This window comes from Neomonachus schauinslandi, chromosome 8 (genome assembly GCF_002201575.2).
Source record: "Neomonachus schauinslandi chromosome 8, ASM220157v2, whole genome shotgun sequence".
NCBI classification, from domain to species: Eukaryota; Metazoa; Chordata; class Mammalia; order Carnivora; family Phocidae; genus Neomonachus; species Neomonachus schauinslandi.
This window is the reverse complement of record NC_058410.1, coordinates 121124082-121146913: the sequence shown is the minus strand read 5'-3', so window position 1 is coordinate 121146913 and position 22832 is coordinate 121124082. Positions and strand designations below refer to the sequence as shown.

The 22832-nt window shown below is 39.1% G+C and overlaps 1 protein-coding gene across 1 annotated transcript in view; it reads left to right on the top strand.

The window, feature by feature from the left end:
* Positions 1–22832, top strand: part of GMDS (GDP-mannose 4,6-dehydratase) — a 665383-nt gene that overhangs the window by 338883 nt on the left and 303668 nt on the right. The window contains exon 7 of the mRNA XM_044917292.1: positions 12194–12321. Coding sequence (XP_044773227.1) covers positions 12194–12321 — 128 coding nt within the window. The remainder of the gene's footprint in view (positions 1–12193; positions 12322–22832) is intronic.

Sequence of the window (22832 nt, the reverse complement as noted above, 5' to 3'; positions counted from 1 at the left end):
ACCTTGCTGAGGAACCTGTACACAGTTGGATGTTGCTGGAGAGAACTGTGAGGTGGGAGAGGGGAAGGAGGAGAAGCTGGAAGGTGACAGATGACAGATCACACAGGAATACTGCTACCACTGATGACTTTCTTCAGGGCGTTTTCATCAGATTTGCATTGAGAAACTGTAGTTTTTAGACCAGATTTCTCTCAAAGTGAGGAGAGTATCTGGTAGCAGTGGCAGTAATCCAGAAGAGAAAATGATAGGGCCGGGACCCAGTGAAGTCATTCACTGAGTTGGACTTGTGCATCTGTGAGGAATCTAGGTTTAGAAATGCCAAAATTCACCCTAGGCTTCAGCGAAATAAAGTTAGAGGGCAGATTGGATGGATGTTACTCAAGTGTGAGAATGACAGAGATGTATCTGGCCTGACCAGAGTGACAACTGGAACCAGAACTCTGATATCTTGAGGGTGCTCTCTCTTTCTCTCTCTCTCTGTCTCTTGTCTCCATTTCCTCTTTCTGTCTTGGTATCATCTTTTTAAACCACTTTTTTTTTTTTTTTAAGATTTTATTCGAGAGAGAGAGACAGAGATAGCAACAGAGATAGCGAGAGAGAGCACAAGCGGGGATGAGAGGGAAAAGCATACTCCCCGCTGAGCAGGGAGCCCGATGCGGGGCTTGATTCCAGAACCCTGGGATCATGACCTGAGCCGAAGGCAGATGCTTAACCGACTGAGCCACCCAGGCGCTCTGAACCACTTTCTTATATGAAGCCAGAACTAACGTCACTAACATCTTTAAGTCTCACTGCTGAAGGAAAAAGTTTTTCTCCCTAGGAGAAGACCTAGGGAAGGGGTCTAACTGGCCTGCCATGATCAGGTGTCCATCCCTTAACCAATAATTGTAGCTGTGCTTCTTTGGGTCAGTGTGGGTTTGGTTCCTGCTCTTGAATAAATCAGTGCAGCCAGAAAGGTAGACTCGGGCTTTTGCCATTAGGACAACGCGAAGAACGAAGGAACACAAAAATGTCCTTTGGGGGAATCTACAAAGTAGGCAGCCACCACTGTCATGGCCTAGTAGAGGCTGGATTTGGGAGTTCTGTAGGAATGTCTGAGAAGTCAAGGCAGTAGGTGTTGGACAGTTGACTTGAGGATGTGAATGAGAAAGAGTCAAAGGGGACTCCCAGGCAGCCGCGTAGATGGTAAGCCCATTCATCAAGCAGTGACATAGAAAAAGTCATGTCAGCTGAAGTAAAGGAGACATGAATAAGGTAAAGGTTATATCCCCTGGGGTGAGCAGGAGGAAAACCTGATGGGAACTTGCAGGTCGTATAAAATGATTTCCAGGCAGCAGGCGCTTAGCTTGAGTTGGGGAGCCTAATTAGAATAGGTATATTCTCCCATAGCACTCGGGCTGCAGCATGGGAGGAAAGACATTGATATTGATTTGAGGTTTTGCAGAGTACGTGAAGTGGAACAGCTAGGAGAGCAAAGGAATTAAGGGCATTAGCAAGAAAATGGTCAAAGTGATGGATCATAATACAAAAAGGAAGGAAATAAAGACTGGGGGATCTGCATGAGCAAGAGGCTGGGGGTTCTGTGTGCTTGGAGAATAGGTATAGTGCAGCTGTGGGGATGGACATCATGGACAGGAGGATAAATCATGTAGCAGAGGGGAGTGTTTGTGTAAGATCTGAGGGGGGAATAGAAGCCCTCAGCGGGAACATCTGCACATTTTTTTATCTGAATTTTTGTTCTCTGTACCGTCTCTCCTGTGCCCATGGATGAGCTGTCTGGGGAGCTCAACAGTTGTCCACTAGGCCCTGTTTATAATCACCAACTCAGAGACACAACACCAGCAATTTTCACCTCTCCTGGATCATTTCTCCCTCATCACTGGATCTCTCCCTCCAGCACGCAAAGATGCTGCTTTTTCTCCCATCTTGAAATGAAATTTTCCCAGTCTCTTCTCCATTGTCTCTTGAACCCTCTCACCCATCAGACTTCTGTCTACATTCCTCTGAAGCGCTCTGATCAGGGTCGCCAGTCACCTTGATTCTGCCATACCCAGTGGTCGTTTTTCCATCTGTCCCCTGTCTTCCTCCCTGACCTACAGTCGTGGTGATTAACAACCTCCCGGGCTCACGCTTTCCAGACTTTCCGGATTCTTCCATGCTCTTGTTTTCCTTCAGCCTCACTGCTTCCTCCTCATCTGTTTGACCTCTAAACGTTGTAGTGTCAGTGGATTCGGTTCTTGGACCATTTCTGTTTTCTTGCTCACTTCCCTCTCTTGGTGGTCTCAGCCTGTTTCAGGACTTGAAATACCATCCAGACATCAATGGTTCCCAAATGTGTGCTTTCACCTACACCCTCCTCAGGAGGCCAGACTCATATATTCACTTTGACTCTAGATGAAGACTCACCCTGTCTCATCATGATTTAAATATTTCATGTTTATTAGTTCTCTGATAGTTTCGTCAGTGTATCAAATGAATAGAGAGACTTAAAATAACACAGTGTATCTGTGGGTAAGGTTAGCGTTTATATATAAATTTGTTTTAATTTTGTGGGATTTTGTCTTTGTCAGCGTTGGTTTGTTTGACTAAGGCAGTGGTTCGGGGCGGGGCGGGGGGGGGGCAGTTAGTTTCCCCAGGGGAAATTTGGCAATGTCTGGAGGCAATTTTGGTTGCCACTGCTGTGGAGGGGGTGTTACTGGCATCTATTGGGTGATAGCCAGGGATGCTGCTAACCCTCTGCAATGCACAGGACAGCCCCAAATGTCAATAGTGCCAAAGCTGGGAAACCTTGAAATAAGGATTTGTGAATTTGCATCATCTTAACTCTCAGGAGAAAAGACATTGAGCATTGATGCAAAGAGCAAAATAGTTTGAATCTTTCTCTTTAAACACGTATTTATGAATAATTGCCAAAAGATGGTAGCTATCCCCGACAAATGCACATTGTGAATGGTCCTCTTGTAAGCCTGAGATTCCTTTAAGCATGCCTGTTGGATTTTGAGTACCTGCAGTTAAATAGTGTTGCTCTTGGCAGGACTTGGTGAGCAAATGAGGTATGAGCTCTCTGATCTCTGCAGTCTGCTCAGTCAGCCATGACCTTCCCAGTGTCTCTTCTTTCTACACCCTGTCTGCAGCGAGCCATGGCCCAGGCAGTTCCCAGTGGGGTGGCCAGAGACTACCACAGGGGGGAATGCAGGGCCCCAGGGCGGAGGTTCATGTGGGGTTCAGGATAAATTGGAATGATTTCTGTTTTGCAATGAATATCATCCAAACTGGCTTTATACTTTAACTCCCAAAAATCTTTAAATCTAAAGCTTTTGGATGAAGTACTGAGCAATGAAATAGAACTTTTTTTAGAGAAATTGTGGTTACTTCAAATACTATTTGGATGCTGACAGGGATACATTTTGCATATGTTTTATATGTATGTGTTCATGCAAACACAGTTGTGTGTACATGTACACCTACAAACAATGAAAATTACCACACACTCTTAGCTACTTTGCTTCTTAGGAGTTAGTATAATGACAGGGCCATAATGAAATATATGTTGGAAAAAGAAGCAATTTTGTTTACTGTGATAAGCAGAATTGTCCCTAGTAAGACTTACTATATCTCCCCCATGTTTCTTCCCCTAGTTCTACCTGATCATTATAAGATGTCCATTCTTGCATTTTGTATGTTATAAAACAAAAAGCCTCTATTGAAGGGTAATACATTGTGGTAAAGATTGTGATTTAACAGATGATCTGATTCTTTAATTTTAATAAGCGTGCTGCTAGCCATTTCTTAAAGTTAAATGCTGATAATTTGCGGTGTATGTTTTACAAATTTTGTTCTTCTTTTCCTTAAATTTTTGTTTTAGAAGATATCTGACTATGGGAATATTATCTTGATATATTTTATGATTTATACTAGAAAGTTTAACAAGGAATATGTATATATATGCACACACACATTGATGTAGGATTAGATGCAAGAACAAAGCCAGGAAATTAGGAATTTGGCTGTAGTTGTTTATCTGAGCTGCCTCCTGTGTGTTGGTGCCGGAATGATCTCACAGCAGGCCATGATCATCTGTTCTCACAGGAAGCGAGGCCCAGTGCAGAGGGGAAGAACCACAAGACAAGACGATCTTCTGGTTCAGGATTTCATAAGGAAAAAAAATGTATATTTGCCTGGTATGTGAAAAAAATCATTAAAAGTAATTGTATTTGAGCCAGACAAAGAGCACAAGCAAATCAGTGAGACAAATTTCAGGTTTAGATATTTATACACACACACACACACACACACACATATATATATATGCATATGTGTGCGTGTGTGTGTGTGTATATATATGTTTATGTGTGTGTGTATACACATACACATTGAATAGGCATATTCCATTGAAAAAACATAAAAATTGAATTTTTCTGAATGTCTAGTATGAAAATAAAAATAAATACCTGTGGGGTGGCACAATTATTTGCATTGCATCCAGATATGCAGAGCAAATCATTTCTTTTAATATCTTTATTTCTCTAAACCTGTCTTCATCTCCCTGGCAATTCCCTCCCACAGTAGGTGGGGACCTCTAGGGACCCCAAAGTGGTATCTGATCCTGTTTACTTAGTGTGATGCAGTGATTTTATTTATTTATTTGAGAGAGAGCACATGCATGCGCAAGAGTTGGGGGAGGGACAGAGGGAGAGAGAGAGGGAGAGAAGCAGACTCCACACTGAGTGCAGAACCCCACTCGGGGCTTGATCTCAGGACCCCAAGATCATGACCCGAGTTGAAACCAAGAGTCAGATGCTTAACCGACTGAGACACCCAGGTGCCCCTGATGCAGACCTTTAGGTAATGCCCAGCCTCTTTAATTAGAAGGCTCAGTTTTTGGCCTTAGACAGTAACAAAGTGGAAAAGCGTAACAGCATTAACCTGGGGATGAAAGGTTGCAAGGGTTAGTATCTCCTGGCTTCCATCAGAAACAAATGCAGACACTCTCAGGAGGAAACAATCATTCTCAGACATGTCCTCTGGTTTCCAGCAGACTAAGATGCCTAATAGGAACTCCTAGTGTCATCAAATGCACAAGGAAACAAACTAGCATCAGTCAAAGTCAGCAGGAAAAAAAATAAGAAATTAGTCCCCAAGAACTTTAAATATTGGAATTAATCAAATTCAGAATATAAAATCACTAAGACGTCTTTAAGTAAATAAAATGATAAATCATAAAAAAATAAATAAGCAGCAACAGAATATAAAAATGCCCAGGAAGATTTGAAAATGAACCAAAGAACTTTAGATATTAAAAAAATAATTATCAAAATAATTAAATGGCTGACTTAAAAATATTAGAGTGCTGAAGGAAAATTAGATGGATCTAAGGAGGTTACCCAGAACATTGCAGAGAAGGGCAAAGAAATGAAAAAAAAAAAAAAAAGGGAGGAAGGAAAGAAAGGAAGAAAGAAATTAAGACATTGGAAGGTGAAATGAGAAGGTCTAACGTTCCTTTCCAAAAGGAAATAGTAAGAGAAAACAAAATAGAGTGAAGAAGAGCCAGTATTGGAAGAAATGGTTACTGGGAGATTTCCAGATATGCTGTAAGAGACACTGATAGAGAAGCACCAGGTGTACTGTGCAGAAAACCCTATCAGGATGCATGGAATTGAAACTCCAGGATAGCAAAGACAAAGAGAGAATCTTTAAACTAACGGGAGGAAGAAATATGACCTACCAAGGAATAACAGAATGGCCTCACACTTATCAGTAGCAAAAAATGGAGACCAGAAGACAGTGGAATAATACCTTCAGCATGCTAAGAGAAAACAATTTGCACCCTGCAGTTGTGTAATTAACAAAATTATCTTTCAAATACAAATCAATTTCTCCACATTAAAGGAATTTTTAATGAATGCATTTTCAGAAGAAAGGAAATTATGCCAGAAGACTCAAGAAGGAATGATGAAAAGGGAAAATGGTAAATACAAGTATATGCACAGAATTTCCAGTCCAAAACCATAAATACATGTGTATTATCTGAAGGAGAGATCCAGGGAGCTATTCAGATTAACTGAGTCAAACTTGCAGAGTTAAAATAGAGAGGAAACTTATTTTATCACTTTAAATTAATCTTTTACAACTGGAGACTCTTTGTTGTGCTCATGAAAGATATATCATTACCTTAAGACAATACTAAAATAATATAACAATGCTTGATTTATGTTTTATCATATTTTCTCAAATATTCTTATCCTTGATCCTTTTCGTGGATTGAGTGGCCCCAAAAAGGTATGCCTACTTCCTAATTCTGGGAATTTGTGAATGTGACCTTATTTGGAAAAAGGGTCTTTACCGATGTAATTAAGGATCTTGAGATGAAGAGATCATCCTGGATTACCAGGGTAGACCTTAAATACATTGATAAGTGTCCTTCTAAGAAACAGAAGAGGTGAAGACACAGACACACAGAGAAGATGGTGTAAAGATGTAGGCAGAGATTGGAGTGATACAGCGGTAAGATAAGAATCAAGAATGCCTGGAACCATCAGATGCAGACAGAGGCGAAGGAAGGTTTCTCCCCTAGACCTCCCAGAAGGAACATGGCCCTGTTGAATTTCAGACTTGTGGTTTCCAGAACTGTGAGAGAATAAATTTCAGTTGTTTTAAGCCCCCTAGTTTGTAGTAATTTGTTATGGCAGCCACAGGAAATTCATACAGTCCCTGACGGTTAAATTTATACTTTTCTCAAAACAAACAAAAAAAAAACCAAATTCAATTTAAAAATGTAACGAAGTATCTGCTGTAATACCGTGTTGAAGCTGGTTTCTCTAGGCATGCCATTTTCTTCCCTTGTTTGTCTTTGAGATGGCATCGAGTTATATGTGACACAGATGTGGCGTATTTGACTTGGTGTTGGCAAGACGGCAGCTGGTACCCTCAGACCCAATGGTACACTCTGCGCACTGCTCATCTCAACTGCAGTGTTGCTGGTATAAGCTATTCCCTCGCCTACAGGCCAAGGGGCAGCGCTAGCTCCAGGCTTGGCTCTCTTTGGTGTCCACTGCTAATCAAATTCAGGGGCTTCTCTTTCCGGTAGCCTCCTAGGGTGAGTTAGCCTCACTCCACCCCTCCTTGGCATTACGGACTATACACCCACTGCCTCATCCTACATGTAGTCCATGGCCTACATGGTCTTACCGCCAAGACTCAACTACAGGGCATCCTCCCTCACCACCTCAAGCCCATTCAGGGTTGCAGGGCAGGTCTGTTGGCCCTCACAGCACCACTCATACCGTGTGAGAGCTCATGCCCTGCTCAGTGTATCATGATGCAGCTGCCCCAGCTCAGATCCCAGGGGGCATCCTAAGGAGATTTCTCCAGACTCTCCAGCATGGAGTACATTGCAGGCTCCTCCTCTCAGTGATTTCTTCAGTATCCTTTACTTGTTATCCCAAGGAGCTGGGTTGGTACACCAAAGACTCACCTCTCCCGCCTCTGCTGGTATGCTTCTCCACTGCCCAGGGTGGCCTGGGAACCCCTCCTGTCACTTCTTCTGGTCCTTTCCACAAGAACCACAGTCCACATGCCTGCCCATCAGAACCTGGGAGAAACTTTGGGTTGTGACCACTCTTGGCTTTTGATACACTAAAATTATTTAGAAAACTACTTTTCCATGAAACCTTGTTTTCAAACTTAACTATCTTGGTACAGAATCCTATTTTGAATGGTAGGGGTGAATATTAACTTTCTTTTTGACTATCTGAAGTAGCTCTCCTAATCTTTTCCCAGACTTGGGCTAACTGTGGAGAAGGTCACATAAAGACAAATGTGAAAGAAAAAGGCCTCACTATTTTAAAAGATTGATCACAGTAAAAATATTCAAGACAATAAACATTTGTAACTCATAGAGTACTTTACAATGATAGAGTGTTCTACAGCCTTTGAACTATAGTATCTTATTAGGTCCTCAATATGGATTATTATCCCATTTTATAGTTAAGGCAACTGAAAAGTTAAAATGCTTATTTAAGATAATGGCACTTATAAAAGGAAGAGAATTATTAATAACTCACATAGTATATAACCCTACTTTCAGTGTTCTACCTCCAAGGCCATATCCTTTGCCTCGGCTTCAGTATTAAAGCTGAAGCCTGTTTCCAGGTCCTGAGACAGGGCTCCAGTCATGTTCTTAGCTCAGAACCCTCAGTGCCCACCCAGACCTGTGCTCTGGAGCTTTCCCCTCACTTGAGTACTTCTTAGAGACTCAGCTTTGAGTTTAAATAAATAATATGAATATTTTATACAGCATAGCTTGGTGTTTTTTAATGTGGCAGTTTTTCTTGTATCCTATATTGTCAAAATGGAAATTCTGTTCTTTTCATTCTGTCAATGCTAGCAAAACTCATGATCTCAGTCTTAGAACTAAGATTTGAACTAAAATTCATCGTAATTTATCTTTTTCTTATGGATATACATTTATGTGGCCACTCTTTTATTTCTATGTTAATGAGTTTATATTGAAAAAGTAACCTGCAATGGTTTAAGAAATGTTTATTAGTGCTTTCAGTGTGTGAGTCTGTACATTTGAAATGGGTTCTTTATTTAGATCTGTTCTCAACCTCAGATTTTCAAAATCAGAGAATTAAGAGACCTAGTCATAAAAGAACTAAGAAGCCTAAACTTTTCATTGAGGCTTAATTATAGATACCATTAACATTGTAATGTAATAATTATAATAGCTAACATTTATTGAGAACTTGCTAATCATATTACCTAGATTTTCTCACTTAAACATCAAATCTACATGGCAAGTACCTGTTATTATCATGTTTTACAAACGAGGATGTGATGATACTAATTCCTTACATTTCAGTAATGATTTATGTTCTACAGCGTTGTTTCACCTACATTAACATATCCTGTGATTTGACATGGCAAGTATTACTATACTGGTAGTTTATAGAAGAGACTGTAACTTCAGAGCTTTTAAATGGTTGGTGCAAAATACTATAGCTAGTAGCTAACAGAGCTGGCCTTTGGTCATTGGGCTAACTTTTCATTTCTAGGTCTTCTTCCTAGCTAAGGTCTTCTAGTTTAAGGCTCTTAGAAATGAAGTATGCATTTAAAATGATTGCAAGAGGTCCATTTATTGATGTGTTAATGATGCATAACCACTTAAACCTAATCTGAGGAAGGATGCTTCCTGCATTGCACAGGTGGGAAAGCAAGCAAGACAGACTGGAATCAGGCTCACCTACTGGTCCTGACTGTTGGGCAGTTTTGCTGAGCCTCTCTGCCTCTCTCTCTCCACCTGCACACTTGGGATGGTTGGGCAAAGTTGCCTCTCAGTCTCACTCTAATATATAATGATTTTATATAGTTCTCTCCTAAAAACCTCAGTCTTGTGTGATAAGGCTTAAAAATGAAAGGAGCAAATTTTTAAAAATAATAATTTTAAGCCTCTCCAAAGATTAATTAGGGAAACAAATGGTAGTAGCAATAATGTTTAAAATTAATCTGAAAATGGAATTTGGAAAACAATTCCATTTATAATAACATCAAAGAGAATAAAGTACTTAGGAACAAATTTAACAAAACAAAAGCAAAACTTATTTTCTGGGAACTTCAAAACATTGATGAAAGAAATTTCAAAAGACCTAAGTAAATGGAAAGACATCCTGTGTTCATAAACTAGAAGACAGGATATGGTTAAGATGATAGTATTCTTCATATTGTCCTACAGATTCAACACAATCCCTATCAAAATCACAGTTGGCTTTTTTGCAGAAGTTAACCAGCTGAACCTAAAAATCATACAGAAATTCGAGGGACTGAGAATAGCTAAAACAATCTTTAAAAAAGGGCAAAGTCAGAAAACTCACATGTCCTGATTTTTATTATTTTTTTAAAGATTTTATTTATTTATTTGAGAGAGAGAATGAGATAGAGAGAGAGAGCATGAGATGGGGGAGGGTCAGAGGGAGAAACAGACTCCCTGCTGAGCAGGGAGCCCGATGTGGGACTCCATCCCGGGACTCCAGGATCATGACCTGAGCCGAAGGCAGTCGCTTAACCAACTGAGCCACCCAGGCGCCCCTCACACTTCCTGATTTTAAAACTTACCGTAAAGCTAAAGTAATCAAGAATGTGTGATACTCTCATGAGGATAGATATATAGATCAGTGGAGTAGCACTTAGCACAGTGCTAAAAGTGATAGCCATTGTCAGAGGTGTTGTGATAAAGACTTAAAGACAAAGACCTGCTCATAAGCCCCTGCACTGCTTTTGCATGTGCCTGGAGCACCATCCCTGTCTCACAGCTTAATTAAACCCTTCATGACCGCAGGGCAGGCTGCTTCTCTGGTGGGTGTTTCCTGACCACATTCAGCCACTGAGTTACCAGGCTTGACTGTTTCAGTTCTTGCAAATCTGTCATCTCACTTCTGGCAGCCCTGATTTATTTGTCTGTCTTACCCTCTGGGTGCTACTTGAGAGTAGGGGCTGCTGCCTCACTCCCAAGTTTCCCAGCTCAGGGCTCTGTGCTTGGTAGGTGCTCAGTTAATACTGTTTGAAAGACTGAACAGTAAGGGTAGGGCCTAGGTAGATTGTTTGAACATGGTCACATGCTTCCATAGGAGCCCTAAGCATCTGCTTACCAGTAAAGAGGATAATCTGAACTGTTTTATGTTGGGAACTTCATCTAATTATATGGTATCACTCATTTATCTAGTATATTTGGAATCATAGTATAGTCCTGTTATTAAAATAGAAAGATAGACATCAAGAAATCTACATTTAATTATAAATTTAAATTTATTTGTTACAGGTCAGTAGAGAATAAAAGATTGCTAATGGGTAGCAGATTGAGAAGGATTGCTCTTATTAAATATTTTTTCATTTCGAAAGGCTCTTTTTTGAAGGATTTCTGTGTTTTATAAACTGCCATGGAAGAAGCACAGCATACTCCATCAGCTGCTAAGAGAAACTGAAAATTTTAGATTTCCATGGAAATCCTATTGTCATTTTTAATGATGGCATTGGTATAGATGTGTATACCAAATTTTTGTAGTAAGTGATCTACTATCTGTTTGTACTTGCCTTAGGCTGTGTTCTTGCCAAAATTTAGTAAACCTCTTTAGAAAAATTCCCCTTATCCCTATGCCAGTTTCTCTAGAAGCCAAAAGCTTTCATCATAACTCACCTCCCTGCTTAATCTGAAAAAGAACAAAGCTAAAGTTATTGAAATGTGATAAATTATGACAGTAATCTATCTAAACTGTATGCAGCCATTATTGACTTCATGTGTGTTACTACCTTGAGAATTTGGCATTACCTGGTGCTTGTGATAACCTTACCTAGAAACAGAGGCATGGGTAAAATCATCTCAGAAGTGTCTTTTAATTTTGTCCTTCTCTGTAATCTTTTAAAGTAGAGGCTTTCATTAAAGACCAAAGAATATAAAACAATTTCACTTCTGTCTTCAATTTATGGTGCCTTTCATCAATTGTTTCAAAATATTTATGCACAGTTCAGGAGACCATTTCTGTACATAGCACTGAAGTGAATTTGGAAGGTGGCATTTCAGTAAGTATAGTACAGAGAAACTTTTGACTTGGAACTGTGTCATAATTTATAATTGGATAGCTTTTCAGGTTTCTAAAGAAGAAAGATCACCACTTATTGGCAACCCAAATGCATTTGTTTGTTTCCTTTAACTAGTTATACCCTGTGTGGTAAGTTACTCTCCTCTCCCTTTCCCCATGAGGCCCAAAATAGCTTTATTAATAGGAACATATGCTGTTTATGTTCTTAAAAAAAATCAGGGTGGTCTTAGATGTCTGTCTTCCATTCTGGCATTTCCCTTTATACAACCCTTTTGAATTTTCTGTTTAAAAACTGGCATTCCAATAGCTTTTCTTTGGCCTAATGCCTGGGTCACATATAGCAGCAGCAAATTAGGAATGTTAAGACGTCCCCCAAAGAAAAATGTTTGTTATGAAAGTAGAGCTGATGTGACACTTGGAATTAGAGCTTCTTAACTTATCTAAATGACAGTTAATGATGGGTTTCTTTTATTCTTATTTTAAAGAAGGGGGGATAAAAATGAAAAGAAATGCCCAGAGGCTGAGATTGGGTTTGGTTCACCAAACTGTTAAATGTCAAATGTACTATGCTGATAATACACCTTTTTCTCTCTTTTTAGGAGCTAATTTTGTTACTCGAAAAATTAGCCGGTCAGTGGCTAAGATTTACCTTGGACAACTGGAATGTTTCAGCTTGGGAAATCTGGATGCCAAACGAGATTGGGGCCATGCCAAGGACTATGTAGAGGTAGGAACTGACTCATTATGTTTTTAAAAATACCTGCATCAGTTGGTGTTTTCAATGCCGGGCCTCTAGTGGAAAAGCATGACCTACAAGAGGTGGTAGCATATAAAATTTTGCTAACGCAGATATGTGTAAACTTATTACTTTCATTTTAAGGCTCCACAGTTCAGCTTTACTTGTAGATTACACTGAGTGTTCCTTGAATGTGGAAACCTCTCACAATTATTCTTTTTGTTATTTAAAATGAAGGTGTTGGTCATTCTTTTGGATGATGGATGAAAAAATGTTTGAGTAGTGTTCTTTTCTTTCTAAAGCTTCTTTCTCCTTCTCGTTTCTTGCATCTTCTCCCTCCTGCCTGCCCAATATACATATAACTAACTGTGAAAGAATTTTTAGGTATAAAGGTGAAGTTCTCAGAGCTTCAAGAAATACTACCTAATTTCAATTTGTATAATCCAAGACTTTCAGATTTACATTATGCTACTAAGGTACTCTAAGAGTAATATTCTTACGGAGCTTTTGATTTCTGGTTATTACCCTACACATTTCTTAAAGTATGACTTTGCACACCAATAAATTTTGTTCATTAAAAAGAGAATTGCTAATAGTGATGCTATTGCATAATACTGGGTATAGTTAAAGGGAAATTTGAATTTTCGTTCTTGGGACTTAGATACACATTAAATTTTGGTTTGGGTTAGATATATTACATGTATAAGTAGTGTGATTTTTCTTTAAGCAAATGGTTATATTTTACCTTTCCCTGATCAGTATGCTTTTAAATATCCATGGTGGTTTCTGTGGCCAGACATGAAGGAGCATGTTGGTAACATTGTCTTTTTCCCTGGAGTCTGCTTGTCCTTGTTTAGGTGCTTACAGATTTCCTGTGTTCAGGAAACTATTTCTGTCCTTAATGATTCGTCTCTGGGAAACCGGATTTGGCTTCCTTGTTCATTGATGCGATTCAAAAAGAAACTTGAACATTTACGAAAGAAAGCAAACAAGTAGTTTATTTGTTAACACAGAGGTTAGTCTCGGCAGTGTTATTATTTTTGTTTATAACAAATAAAAATGTATACTTGAACACCTAATACTGATTTATATTATGGATAAAAAATTAGCTCTAATTTTAAATTTTAAACAGTGTAACATTTATATCATTTCAGTATGTTCTTCTAAGCTGTCATTACAAAGAGGCATTTATTTTACAACAGTAGACATTAGGTACATTTTAAGAACATTACATTAAAAAATATATAAGGCCACAGTTTCAGAAATTTTAAGAAGTAGGAGAAAGGAGATGTTATCAATAGATGCTGAAACTCTGTTTTGTTTAACCTATATGGCCTAACCTACTTAAAAATATGAGGTAAGTTTTATAAAAATGAATGCATTACTTTTTCAAAAATATCATTCTAGCTATCTGTATATACTTAGAGCAATAGAAAGCTGTATAGGTACCTTCTTTTCCAAACTCTTATTCTCCAAATTCAGAACCAAAGAGATCAAATTTCATTCCATTTAATTTTTTTTTTTTTTGCACCAGGGTAAAAAATGAAGTTTTTATTAGAACTCAGAAATAGGGGTGCCTGGGTGGCTCAGTCAGCTGAGCGTCCGACTTTTGGTTTCTGCTCAGGTCATGGTCTCAGGGTCATGAGATCGATCCCTGCATCAGGTTCCACGCTCAGTGGTGAGTCTCAGAAATAGATTTTGATAGTGAAACAGCATACCAAATGTTAATAATGCTTATTACTGGTTATGTTTATTTTCCTCTTTATATTTCTATATTTTCCATATATTTGAAGTGAATGTAAACTTTTTCAATCAGAAAAAAAAATTAATGACATTTTAAAAATAGGCCAGAAAAAAAATGCACAACACTATTAAATAAATACAGAGTAATGAGTAAGTCTTTTGTGAGCTCAGTGGAGCTGGAAGAAGGACTGTGCTATCATCTCACTCCCAAAATGCCAAGCCTAGCACTGGTCCTGGGTGTAGCTCAAACTTTGAAACAAAGGGGCCACAATTGTTTTCATTTAAAGTAAAAGCATTTTATATACATTTTGGCTCAAAGACTTCAAAAAGGGCTTCCCAAATGCTGTTTTGAAGATTCCTTGACAGGATGGTGTTGGTACAGTGAGCCCAAGAAGCCAAACCATCCATGCAAAAGTAAAATGTTCTGACCTTTCAGTAAGAATCTAAAATTTTCAGATTTTATGGAGAAACAGACATACAAAATTAAGTTATTCTCATTGGCATTCAAGACCTGATTTGTTCCACAATACAAATAGGTTTTGCTATGAAGGATTCCCCTGGGGTTCAGACAGTAACACATGTTGATGATGTAAGAAGCATTGTATAGTTCTCATTTATGGGTCCTGACAGACGTCTAAATTTTTTGATTTCTAAAAAAAAAAATGCCATTATTAAGAATTCATTGTTTGCTGTTTCCATTTTAAGAAATATCATCATCCTTTGCATTTCTAAATGTATTAAAATGAAGTTACTTCACAGACTTGTGACTAAAAGTAGATGTTGCCAGAATTAAAGTCAACAAGCATAAGAATGAAAAAAGAGAAGCATTGTTTGTTTAGAGTATATCTGCATCCTGGCGCTATAACCAGCTTTAGAATAAAGAAGCCTTGGCAAGTACAGATCAAGCAAGTCATAATAGCATCTTATTTACACTCATTTGAATTATATAATCTTTCTCTTTTATACACAAACATATTGTACTGGTGAATCTTTAAATTAAGTGACGTACTTTTTTAGTTATGGATGAACTTCCACGATGAAGAGTAGAGAGCATTTGACAAACAGTGTAGGGATCCTAGCTGTGTCAGTGATTTGCTTAGGGTTTTATATCTCAGTTTACCCATCTGTGAAAAGGGCATAATAACAACCCTGTAAAAAATTAGCATTAATGTGCTGTACATTCATGATTAGAATCTACCTCTGTCTTGTAAACATTTTTGCAACAGTTTATACAAAGCCATTTCCTGTTGCTGATTCAGGTTCATTAATATCCATTTATAGTCTTGGTTCCTAGATCAAAATGATTTAAAACTTAATTTGAGTGGGTAAGCAGTATTTCAACTTGAAATGAAGAATATAAAAACTAGGGGCACCTGGGTGGCTCTGGCGTTGGGCGTCTACCTTCGGCTCAGGTCATGATCCCAGGGTCCTGGGATCAAGCCCCGCATTGGGCTTTCCGCTCGGCGGGAAGCCTGCTTCTCCCTTTCCCAAAGCCCGTTTGTGTTCTCTCTCTCGCTGTGTCTCTGGCAAATAAATAAATAAAATCTTAAAAAAAAAAAAAAATATAAAAACTATATTAAATTTTATTGTACTTCAGGATAAATAAGTTATATGCAGTTATATCTTTTCCAATATTTTATTATAAACTTACAGGATTGTTGAATTAATTTTACCATGAGCAGCCATATACCCTCCACCCAGATTCTATAATTAACAACTAACAATTATTGTTGCAATTTGAGAAAAAATATTACTGTTTAAAAACTTCTGTAGTGCTTGATGGATCAGAGCTCTAAATACTCAGTTTACACAAACACAGGTTATCAAGAATTTGCACTTCTTATGGGATATAGTCAGTTGACAATTCAAACTTTTAAAATATTTTTATCTTCTTACATAATTATATGACACCATCTTGCTCTGTTTTCAGGCTGCTGCCCTCCACATACATTGAAGTAACTCCTTGTATTCATGAGAACACACTGGGGGCTGTTGTATACCACATCCAAGCAAATTCAGGTAGTCAACATTTTAACTGCATGGTCAGCTGCAAAGGAGAGGACCTCTAACTTCTCTAGGGGGCATTGGTCTTTCCACATATCTTCTGTTCAGTACCTACCATGGTCATGGTTCTAGTTGCTACACATGACAGTCTTTTAAACTTTGTATAAAGCCCAATAAGCCTGCACAGTGCTAAATTGCACAAAGGTAAGCAGATTTCTTTATTTAGGACTGACTTCTCCAAACTTAGGATATATGAATGCACCGTGGCCTGCTAAGATTAATAAAGATTTCTCAAACTTATTTAATTTTGCCACCCTTTTAATAAAAAATATATATTAACATCTAGCAGTGCAGAGGTAGAAAATGACACCATATGTTTAAAATTAATGGTAACAGTTTGGTTAACAAGGTCCCAGTGTGATCCTACCTTGATGAAACTAGCTAGAATACAACTATACCCGGAAAATATTGAGAGGTGAGCTAATTGACAAGGGCTGGACTGGAAGTATCTTTAAGTTTTTACCACTCACAAGAGGGTCCTTGCTCTTGGGATACATGGATAATCAAGTGACCTAAGTCTGAGTTTTTTCCAAGACTCAGCAAAAAGCCATTTAAAAAATATCATGAGGTTTTACTGACAACAACTGACCTTACAGGTGCTCTTGGAGAGTTCTCCTGGCGCAAAGGCAATCCAGGGCACGTTCAAATTATTAGGGGAGGATTTTTGAGATTCATCTGAATTTTTAATATAATGGTCTCTCACACATACCTCTTTCTTTTCTCTCTCCCTCCCCTCCTTCTTTCTTCCTTCTTTCCCCTCCTCCTCCTCCTTTTTTTTTTTTGGCAGGCATCATAGATTAATTTTTAAAAAGCTAGTTTTAGAAAAAAAATAGTAGGGGCCCCTGGGTGGCTCAGTCGTTAAGTGTCTGCCTTCGGCTCAGGTCATGATCCTGGGGTCCTGGGATCAAGCCCCGCATCAGACTCCCTGCTTGGCGGGAAGCCTGCTTCTCCCTCTCCCACTCCCCCTGCTTGTGTTCCCTCTTTCACTGTCTTTCTCTGTCAAATAAATAAATAAAATCTTTAAAAAAAATAATAAAAATTGCCAAATGTTGGACACTCATTATGTGCCAGAAACTTTACTGAGGACTTTACATACATTATCTTATATGATACATACACCAGGCCTTTACAGATGAAGAAATTGAGGTTTGGAGAGTTCTGGAGATGATTTGCCCAAAACCATGGCCAACAGAGGTGAATGAACCCCGAACTCCAGCCCAGGCCTGATACCTCAGCCATTCTCATAACCACTAATTCACTTTGACTTGAGGGGAGCAGAGACATAAGCAGTGAGGTCTGGCTAACTTTCCATTTCCCAGAGAGACAAGACATTGAGCTTCTCTCCCTTTTCTCTTTATGCCATTTGTAGTCCAAGGGGAAGAGCAGTATCTGGAGGACAGCATGTGGCTGAGGCAGTGATCAGATCTTGCTGAACCCATTATTTTGACTGTATTAGGCAAAGATGCAGAGGATATGTTTGGGGAAAATGGGTAGTCAGGTGTCCTTCCCTAGCTATCCATTGTCTATTGTCCAAAGTCTACATGAGTTAACTTTCCTTACAGCCTTCAGTTCTCCGTTGATACCAGAGACCTGGGGGAAAGCCCGGGAGCCTCTGGCAGGGGGGCAGGGAGACCGTTGAGAGAGCTGGAGAGAATTAACCAGTGTTTCCCCTTCTTTCTTCCTTATCTGGCAGTCTGCTGCTAGCATTTTGCATCCTGTATTAATTCACACAAATCTGGAAGAAAAGGATGCCATTTAAACTTTCTGAAATTTTATTTAAGGGAACGCTTACTTGTTGCAACAATGTCAACAAACTGTTTGTTTGCTTCTTTTTTTTTTTGTTCAGGAAAGTAGCTCGATTTCTTGTTGTGTTTGAATTCTCTAAAGTGTTCATGGAACCAGAATCTGTTCTTTAGGTAAGGCCTCACTTAACAGAAATGCAGGAAGTCATAGTTGCCCTATTTCCACTGACCAGGTCTTGAGTGATTGGGGATGACATCACAGGAGTGGCCAAGCCCCCAAATCCCAGGAACACTAGGCTCTGTTTAAATTGTTGTCTCAGTGAATGAAGACTATACCAGCAGAATTTCTAGGATAGATTATTCATCAAGTTTTCATCCACAGATAGTTAAGAAACAAGGAGGTGGATGCATTTTTAGATCATATTTTCAGTTGTATTTAAAAAATTTAAAATTGAGCATCTGACATTAAGTTAGAAAAGTAGTTCTTGGCAAATGTGTATAAGTGCATTTACGTGGAGAGAAAGAATGAAAATGAATATGGAGTGGAGTTGCATATTCAGTAGATATAATGCCCGTGGAAACGAATTATGAAACTTCGTGTAAATGCCATTTAAGGTCTAATGGGTAGCAATTAACCACATTAAGGTAGAAGCTTGTACTCCACCCTTTAGTCACTCCCACTGATGCTAAGTGTCATCACACCACTGTGGATCATGAAATGACTTCTTGTACCTAAGAAAGTCATGGCTCTGTTCTTGAAAACAGTCTTAGGAAAACAGTGTAAAAAGCCTCCTGTTACTCAGATTATCACACTCATTTACCTACATCTAAAGTGTACTGTGAGGTTCGGGAGCTTTCTCCTTCTACCCCCAGTGGGACCTGCCCAGTGTCTGTGTGCTGTTCCTCATCCTGGCTGAGCTGCCCTTCCTCACGCTCTCCTCTGTCCTTCCTGCTTCTCTCTGTTGTCTCTCCTTTCCTTGGTGCCTCCCACTTCACATCTGCCTCTGCCCACAAATGAAAACTGGCTCTTTAACTTCAGTAACAAGACTATGCATGTGATATAGACGTAATTGCCTCTTATAAAATATGACATCACCTAAATTTAGTGATGATTTTGCCTGTAGAAGGTATATATCTTTAATATTAAATGCTTCATTTTTACATTAGTGCTCTCTGGAAAGGACAGAAAGTATTTGCAAGTATTTCCTACTTTCGTGTGTCCCATGCCTAGAAACGCCCATAAATTACTGTCTCTCTCATACACATATTTACCCCACTACACACACACACAGAGTCAAAACCCTCATTTTTACATTCATTCTAAAGTACTGTTTGGTTTTATCCCACTTACCTGCTTTATTCAGAGGAAATCATTTACTAAAATTACATGTTTTGTCCTCACAGAGCCCGGGCGTGTGGCCCTTTTCTGTGACTTTCTCAGACCACTTCGGGCCTCTTGCTGCCATCAGGAGCCCAGGCTCCAGGTTCCCGGGCTTAGTTTTAGGGGACCCTTTAATACAAGCGCGTTAATTTTGCCTTTACATCCAAAGCCACAAAGCAAAAAACCTTCCAAACAGAATGTTTTGTAAGGCAAAGACATGCATTTTATTTTCTGCTTCTGTGTATCATGCTAGAAAACATCTCTGCTTATTTTCTGCCATAGAATCGTAGCAGTAAAGTCTCAGAGATTCTCATCTTTTCTTTCTAGGTAAGGAAAAAATTTTGATCCCCTCTGTGAGTGTTGAATCATTTGCATTTGTAAGATCAGTTATTTCTTTTTCTACCTATTGAGTTTAGTAAAGCTGGGATAGCTGATGGCTTTATAGAGCAATTAGATCTGAACTCAGGGGCAGTCTCTGTGGTGGATACCTTGATCTGTCCCATGGATTGTTCGCCCAGGGCAGCGATTTTAAGACCAAGAGGCAGACACCTTTTTGGACTCTTTTTGGAAATAGATGCTGTGCAGGAATGAAATGTCTGCCACTTTGACTTGCCAGTTAAATAGCTTTAAAATAGGTGATTGACTTTGTTCTATGTTCTTTACTCTGTGCCTTTTTGTGGTTCAAGAATATTCAAAAGCCACCACCATCCTCTTGGGGTCAGATTTCCAAAGGGTTTTCCCATGTAGCTTTTACAGTTGTTTCAGAAACTGAAGGTATCACACATGTAAGCTAACTATGCCCCAAATGGACAAATTTGGGATACCATTAAGTGAGATCCCTTTTTCATTTTAGAAAAGATAGACTGGGGCTTCCACCATGCCTAGTTAATTTACAAGGGTAGTTTTATAAAAGCAGTATTCCTTAAAGGCAAAATTGAGAAACCCTTGCAAAACTGTCTATGCATTATTGATTTGAGTCTCCCATGGAAATTATTAGTCAAGCTCCTAAAGAAAGAGATGGAATTACTCCTTAGTATAGCTTCCCCAGCTTTCTCTCAAAGTCACGTAAAATATTTGAGATCACTTCTGCTATTTTTTCCTCATATTATGAGGAGAATGATTGGGTTTAACTCATTACTGTTTATTACTTTCTGAAGAATCCAAGTAGATTGAGATCTCTGAGAACCAAACCATTCCTCCACAAACATAGGATACGAAGTGGTTAGTTGTTTAGTATCAGTCTCTCAAGGAAGCTCCTTGAAGGCAGGAACTGGATATTATTCCTCATTATTGTAATTGTGCCTCCCAACATGCTTGGTACAGAATGGCAGATGCCCAATAAATACTCTATTTGACCATTTCTTTATACAATTTATAAAAATGACTATATATAAAATTTGTTTTATTCCTCTCATTATTAAAAGATTATTTTCTAAACTTAGCAGAAGATATTCCCTACTGAATATGATCTTACCACATTTAGGTTTCAATTGTGATGGATTTACTTGACTCCAGGAAGTAATGTTTTCAAGCAGTTTTCTCTCTTGTTGCATGCAGACCGTAAAGGAAAACTGAATAGTGCCCATATGTTCTCATACTGTGGTAGATTTCCCAATTATCTGCAGATTCTACTATTATTAGACTCTATTCCTATTTGTAAAAGAAGGATATATGAGCAGATGGAAAAAGTAGAATGAAAGAATGATATACTGGTCCTGATTTACCAAACAGAATTTCAATAATCACAAAAGTGGCATTAGCTTACAAGTTAAGTGCCCCTCAGCATGACTGGTAACGCTGACATCTATCTGCTCATTCAGAAACCTCTTTACTTGTGTGGTCCTCACTATATTTCTTCTCAGTTTTCAAGACTCTCATTTGATAGAGGATTCTTCTAGATAAAGCAGGATTTCCATCACAGATTCTATTGTCTTGGAAAACTTTCACTCTTCCATTCCTTCCGCCTTCCTGTCCTGCCTCCCAGTCTATTGTATCCCCCCCACCCCAAAACACACACACACACACACACACACACGGAGCAGGTCACTTTCTAATAATAGGACTTTGTTTTTAAATACATGTAAAAATTAAAGATTCTTATATGGAGTTCTAGGATAGCAGGTGTAGAAAACCTACATAAACCGTGCAGCTAGCAGAAAAGAGAAGTATTCCACAGTATCTTTTTGGGTTCTCTGAGTGTGTAATTTCATTTCCTCCCCTGGTTTCACAGATCTCTGTTCCCAGGTCCATCCTCCAGCTTCTGACTCATGAAGTGGAGTGGTGTGCTTCCGCCCCAGGGGCAATGGTGTGTGGGTTGCCTGGGTGGAGCCTGGAGGAGGCAGGTTGCATTCCAGGAAGGTGACCAAGGCCCTTGCCTCTTGGCCATTCTGTCACCATGTCCACACAATACAAATACTCATCCTGGGTGTGGCACTGGCTCCTTGCTCCTTGCAAAGATCAGAATCCCAGAGGCTTCACAGTTTCACATGTTTTTTCTTATAGTATCTCCTTTAGGTCAAGAATTACTTGCTGATTTTCATTGGATCTTAAATTTCAGGTTTGAAAACAAAATACAAAGAGCTTTCACCAGACTTTTTTTTTTTTAACCCCCCAAAGGTTATCCTCTTGTATTTGTGTAGTGCTTTATCATTTACATCTTTGGATTCGATTCTCCCAACAAATCTCAGTCAGTGATTAGGAGAGCAGGAATATTATTTGCATTTTCCATATGAAAAAGCTGGCTTTGAATGGAGATGCCCTGGTCTTGTATTGTACAGTGGGTTCCAGCCTGGCCCCACTGGCTGTTCAGCGCAGCCCCTTAGGGTGAAGCAGCACAGCGTTTCTGGGTTGATTCTTGGTATATTGAGTCATTCCTGTGAGATTTTAAAACCATTTTTTTCACTAACTTCAAAAGTTGACCATCTAACAAGTATTACCTCACCAGGAATTACAAATGAACTAGAATTTTTACTACTGGCCTTCTACCCATTCTGTGAAACAAAGAGCACAAATAAGAGAAATTGAGTTAGAAAGAAACTCTAAAACATATGAAGAGCCAAAAGTTAAAGGGCCAGGTCATATATTCTAAATTGGAGACTTCCTCTGCAGTAACTGTTAACTTAATAGTTGTACAATCATATAATTTGAAGAAGATATCAACTCTGTACAGGAAATACAGGTTTAACAGAAATCATTTCATTTGATCCTTATCTTCAAAAAAACTGAAGCAGTTTGAAGAGATGGCATAGGTGGTTTAAATTCCATTGCTTTTGTCAGTGGCAGCTGAAAGCTTCATTGTAGTTAACTATCTGCTAGAGCCTTTGGGAAACCAAAGCATCGTTGACTGGCTGGGCCAAATGAGTCATCCATTAAAATTATCCCTAATGAATTACCGGTTTGCTTGTTTAATTGCGCGTGATGTAGGGCTCCGGGATGTTAGAAGTCTGGTGAGACTCAAAGAAATTGTGTTGGCTTAGTTAAGCGTGTCAGTAGGATCTTTCCTAACTCACAGTGCACTGATATTCCCCCTCCCTCCCCCCCTCCCCCTCCCCCCCCCTCCCCCCCCCCCCCCC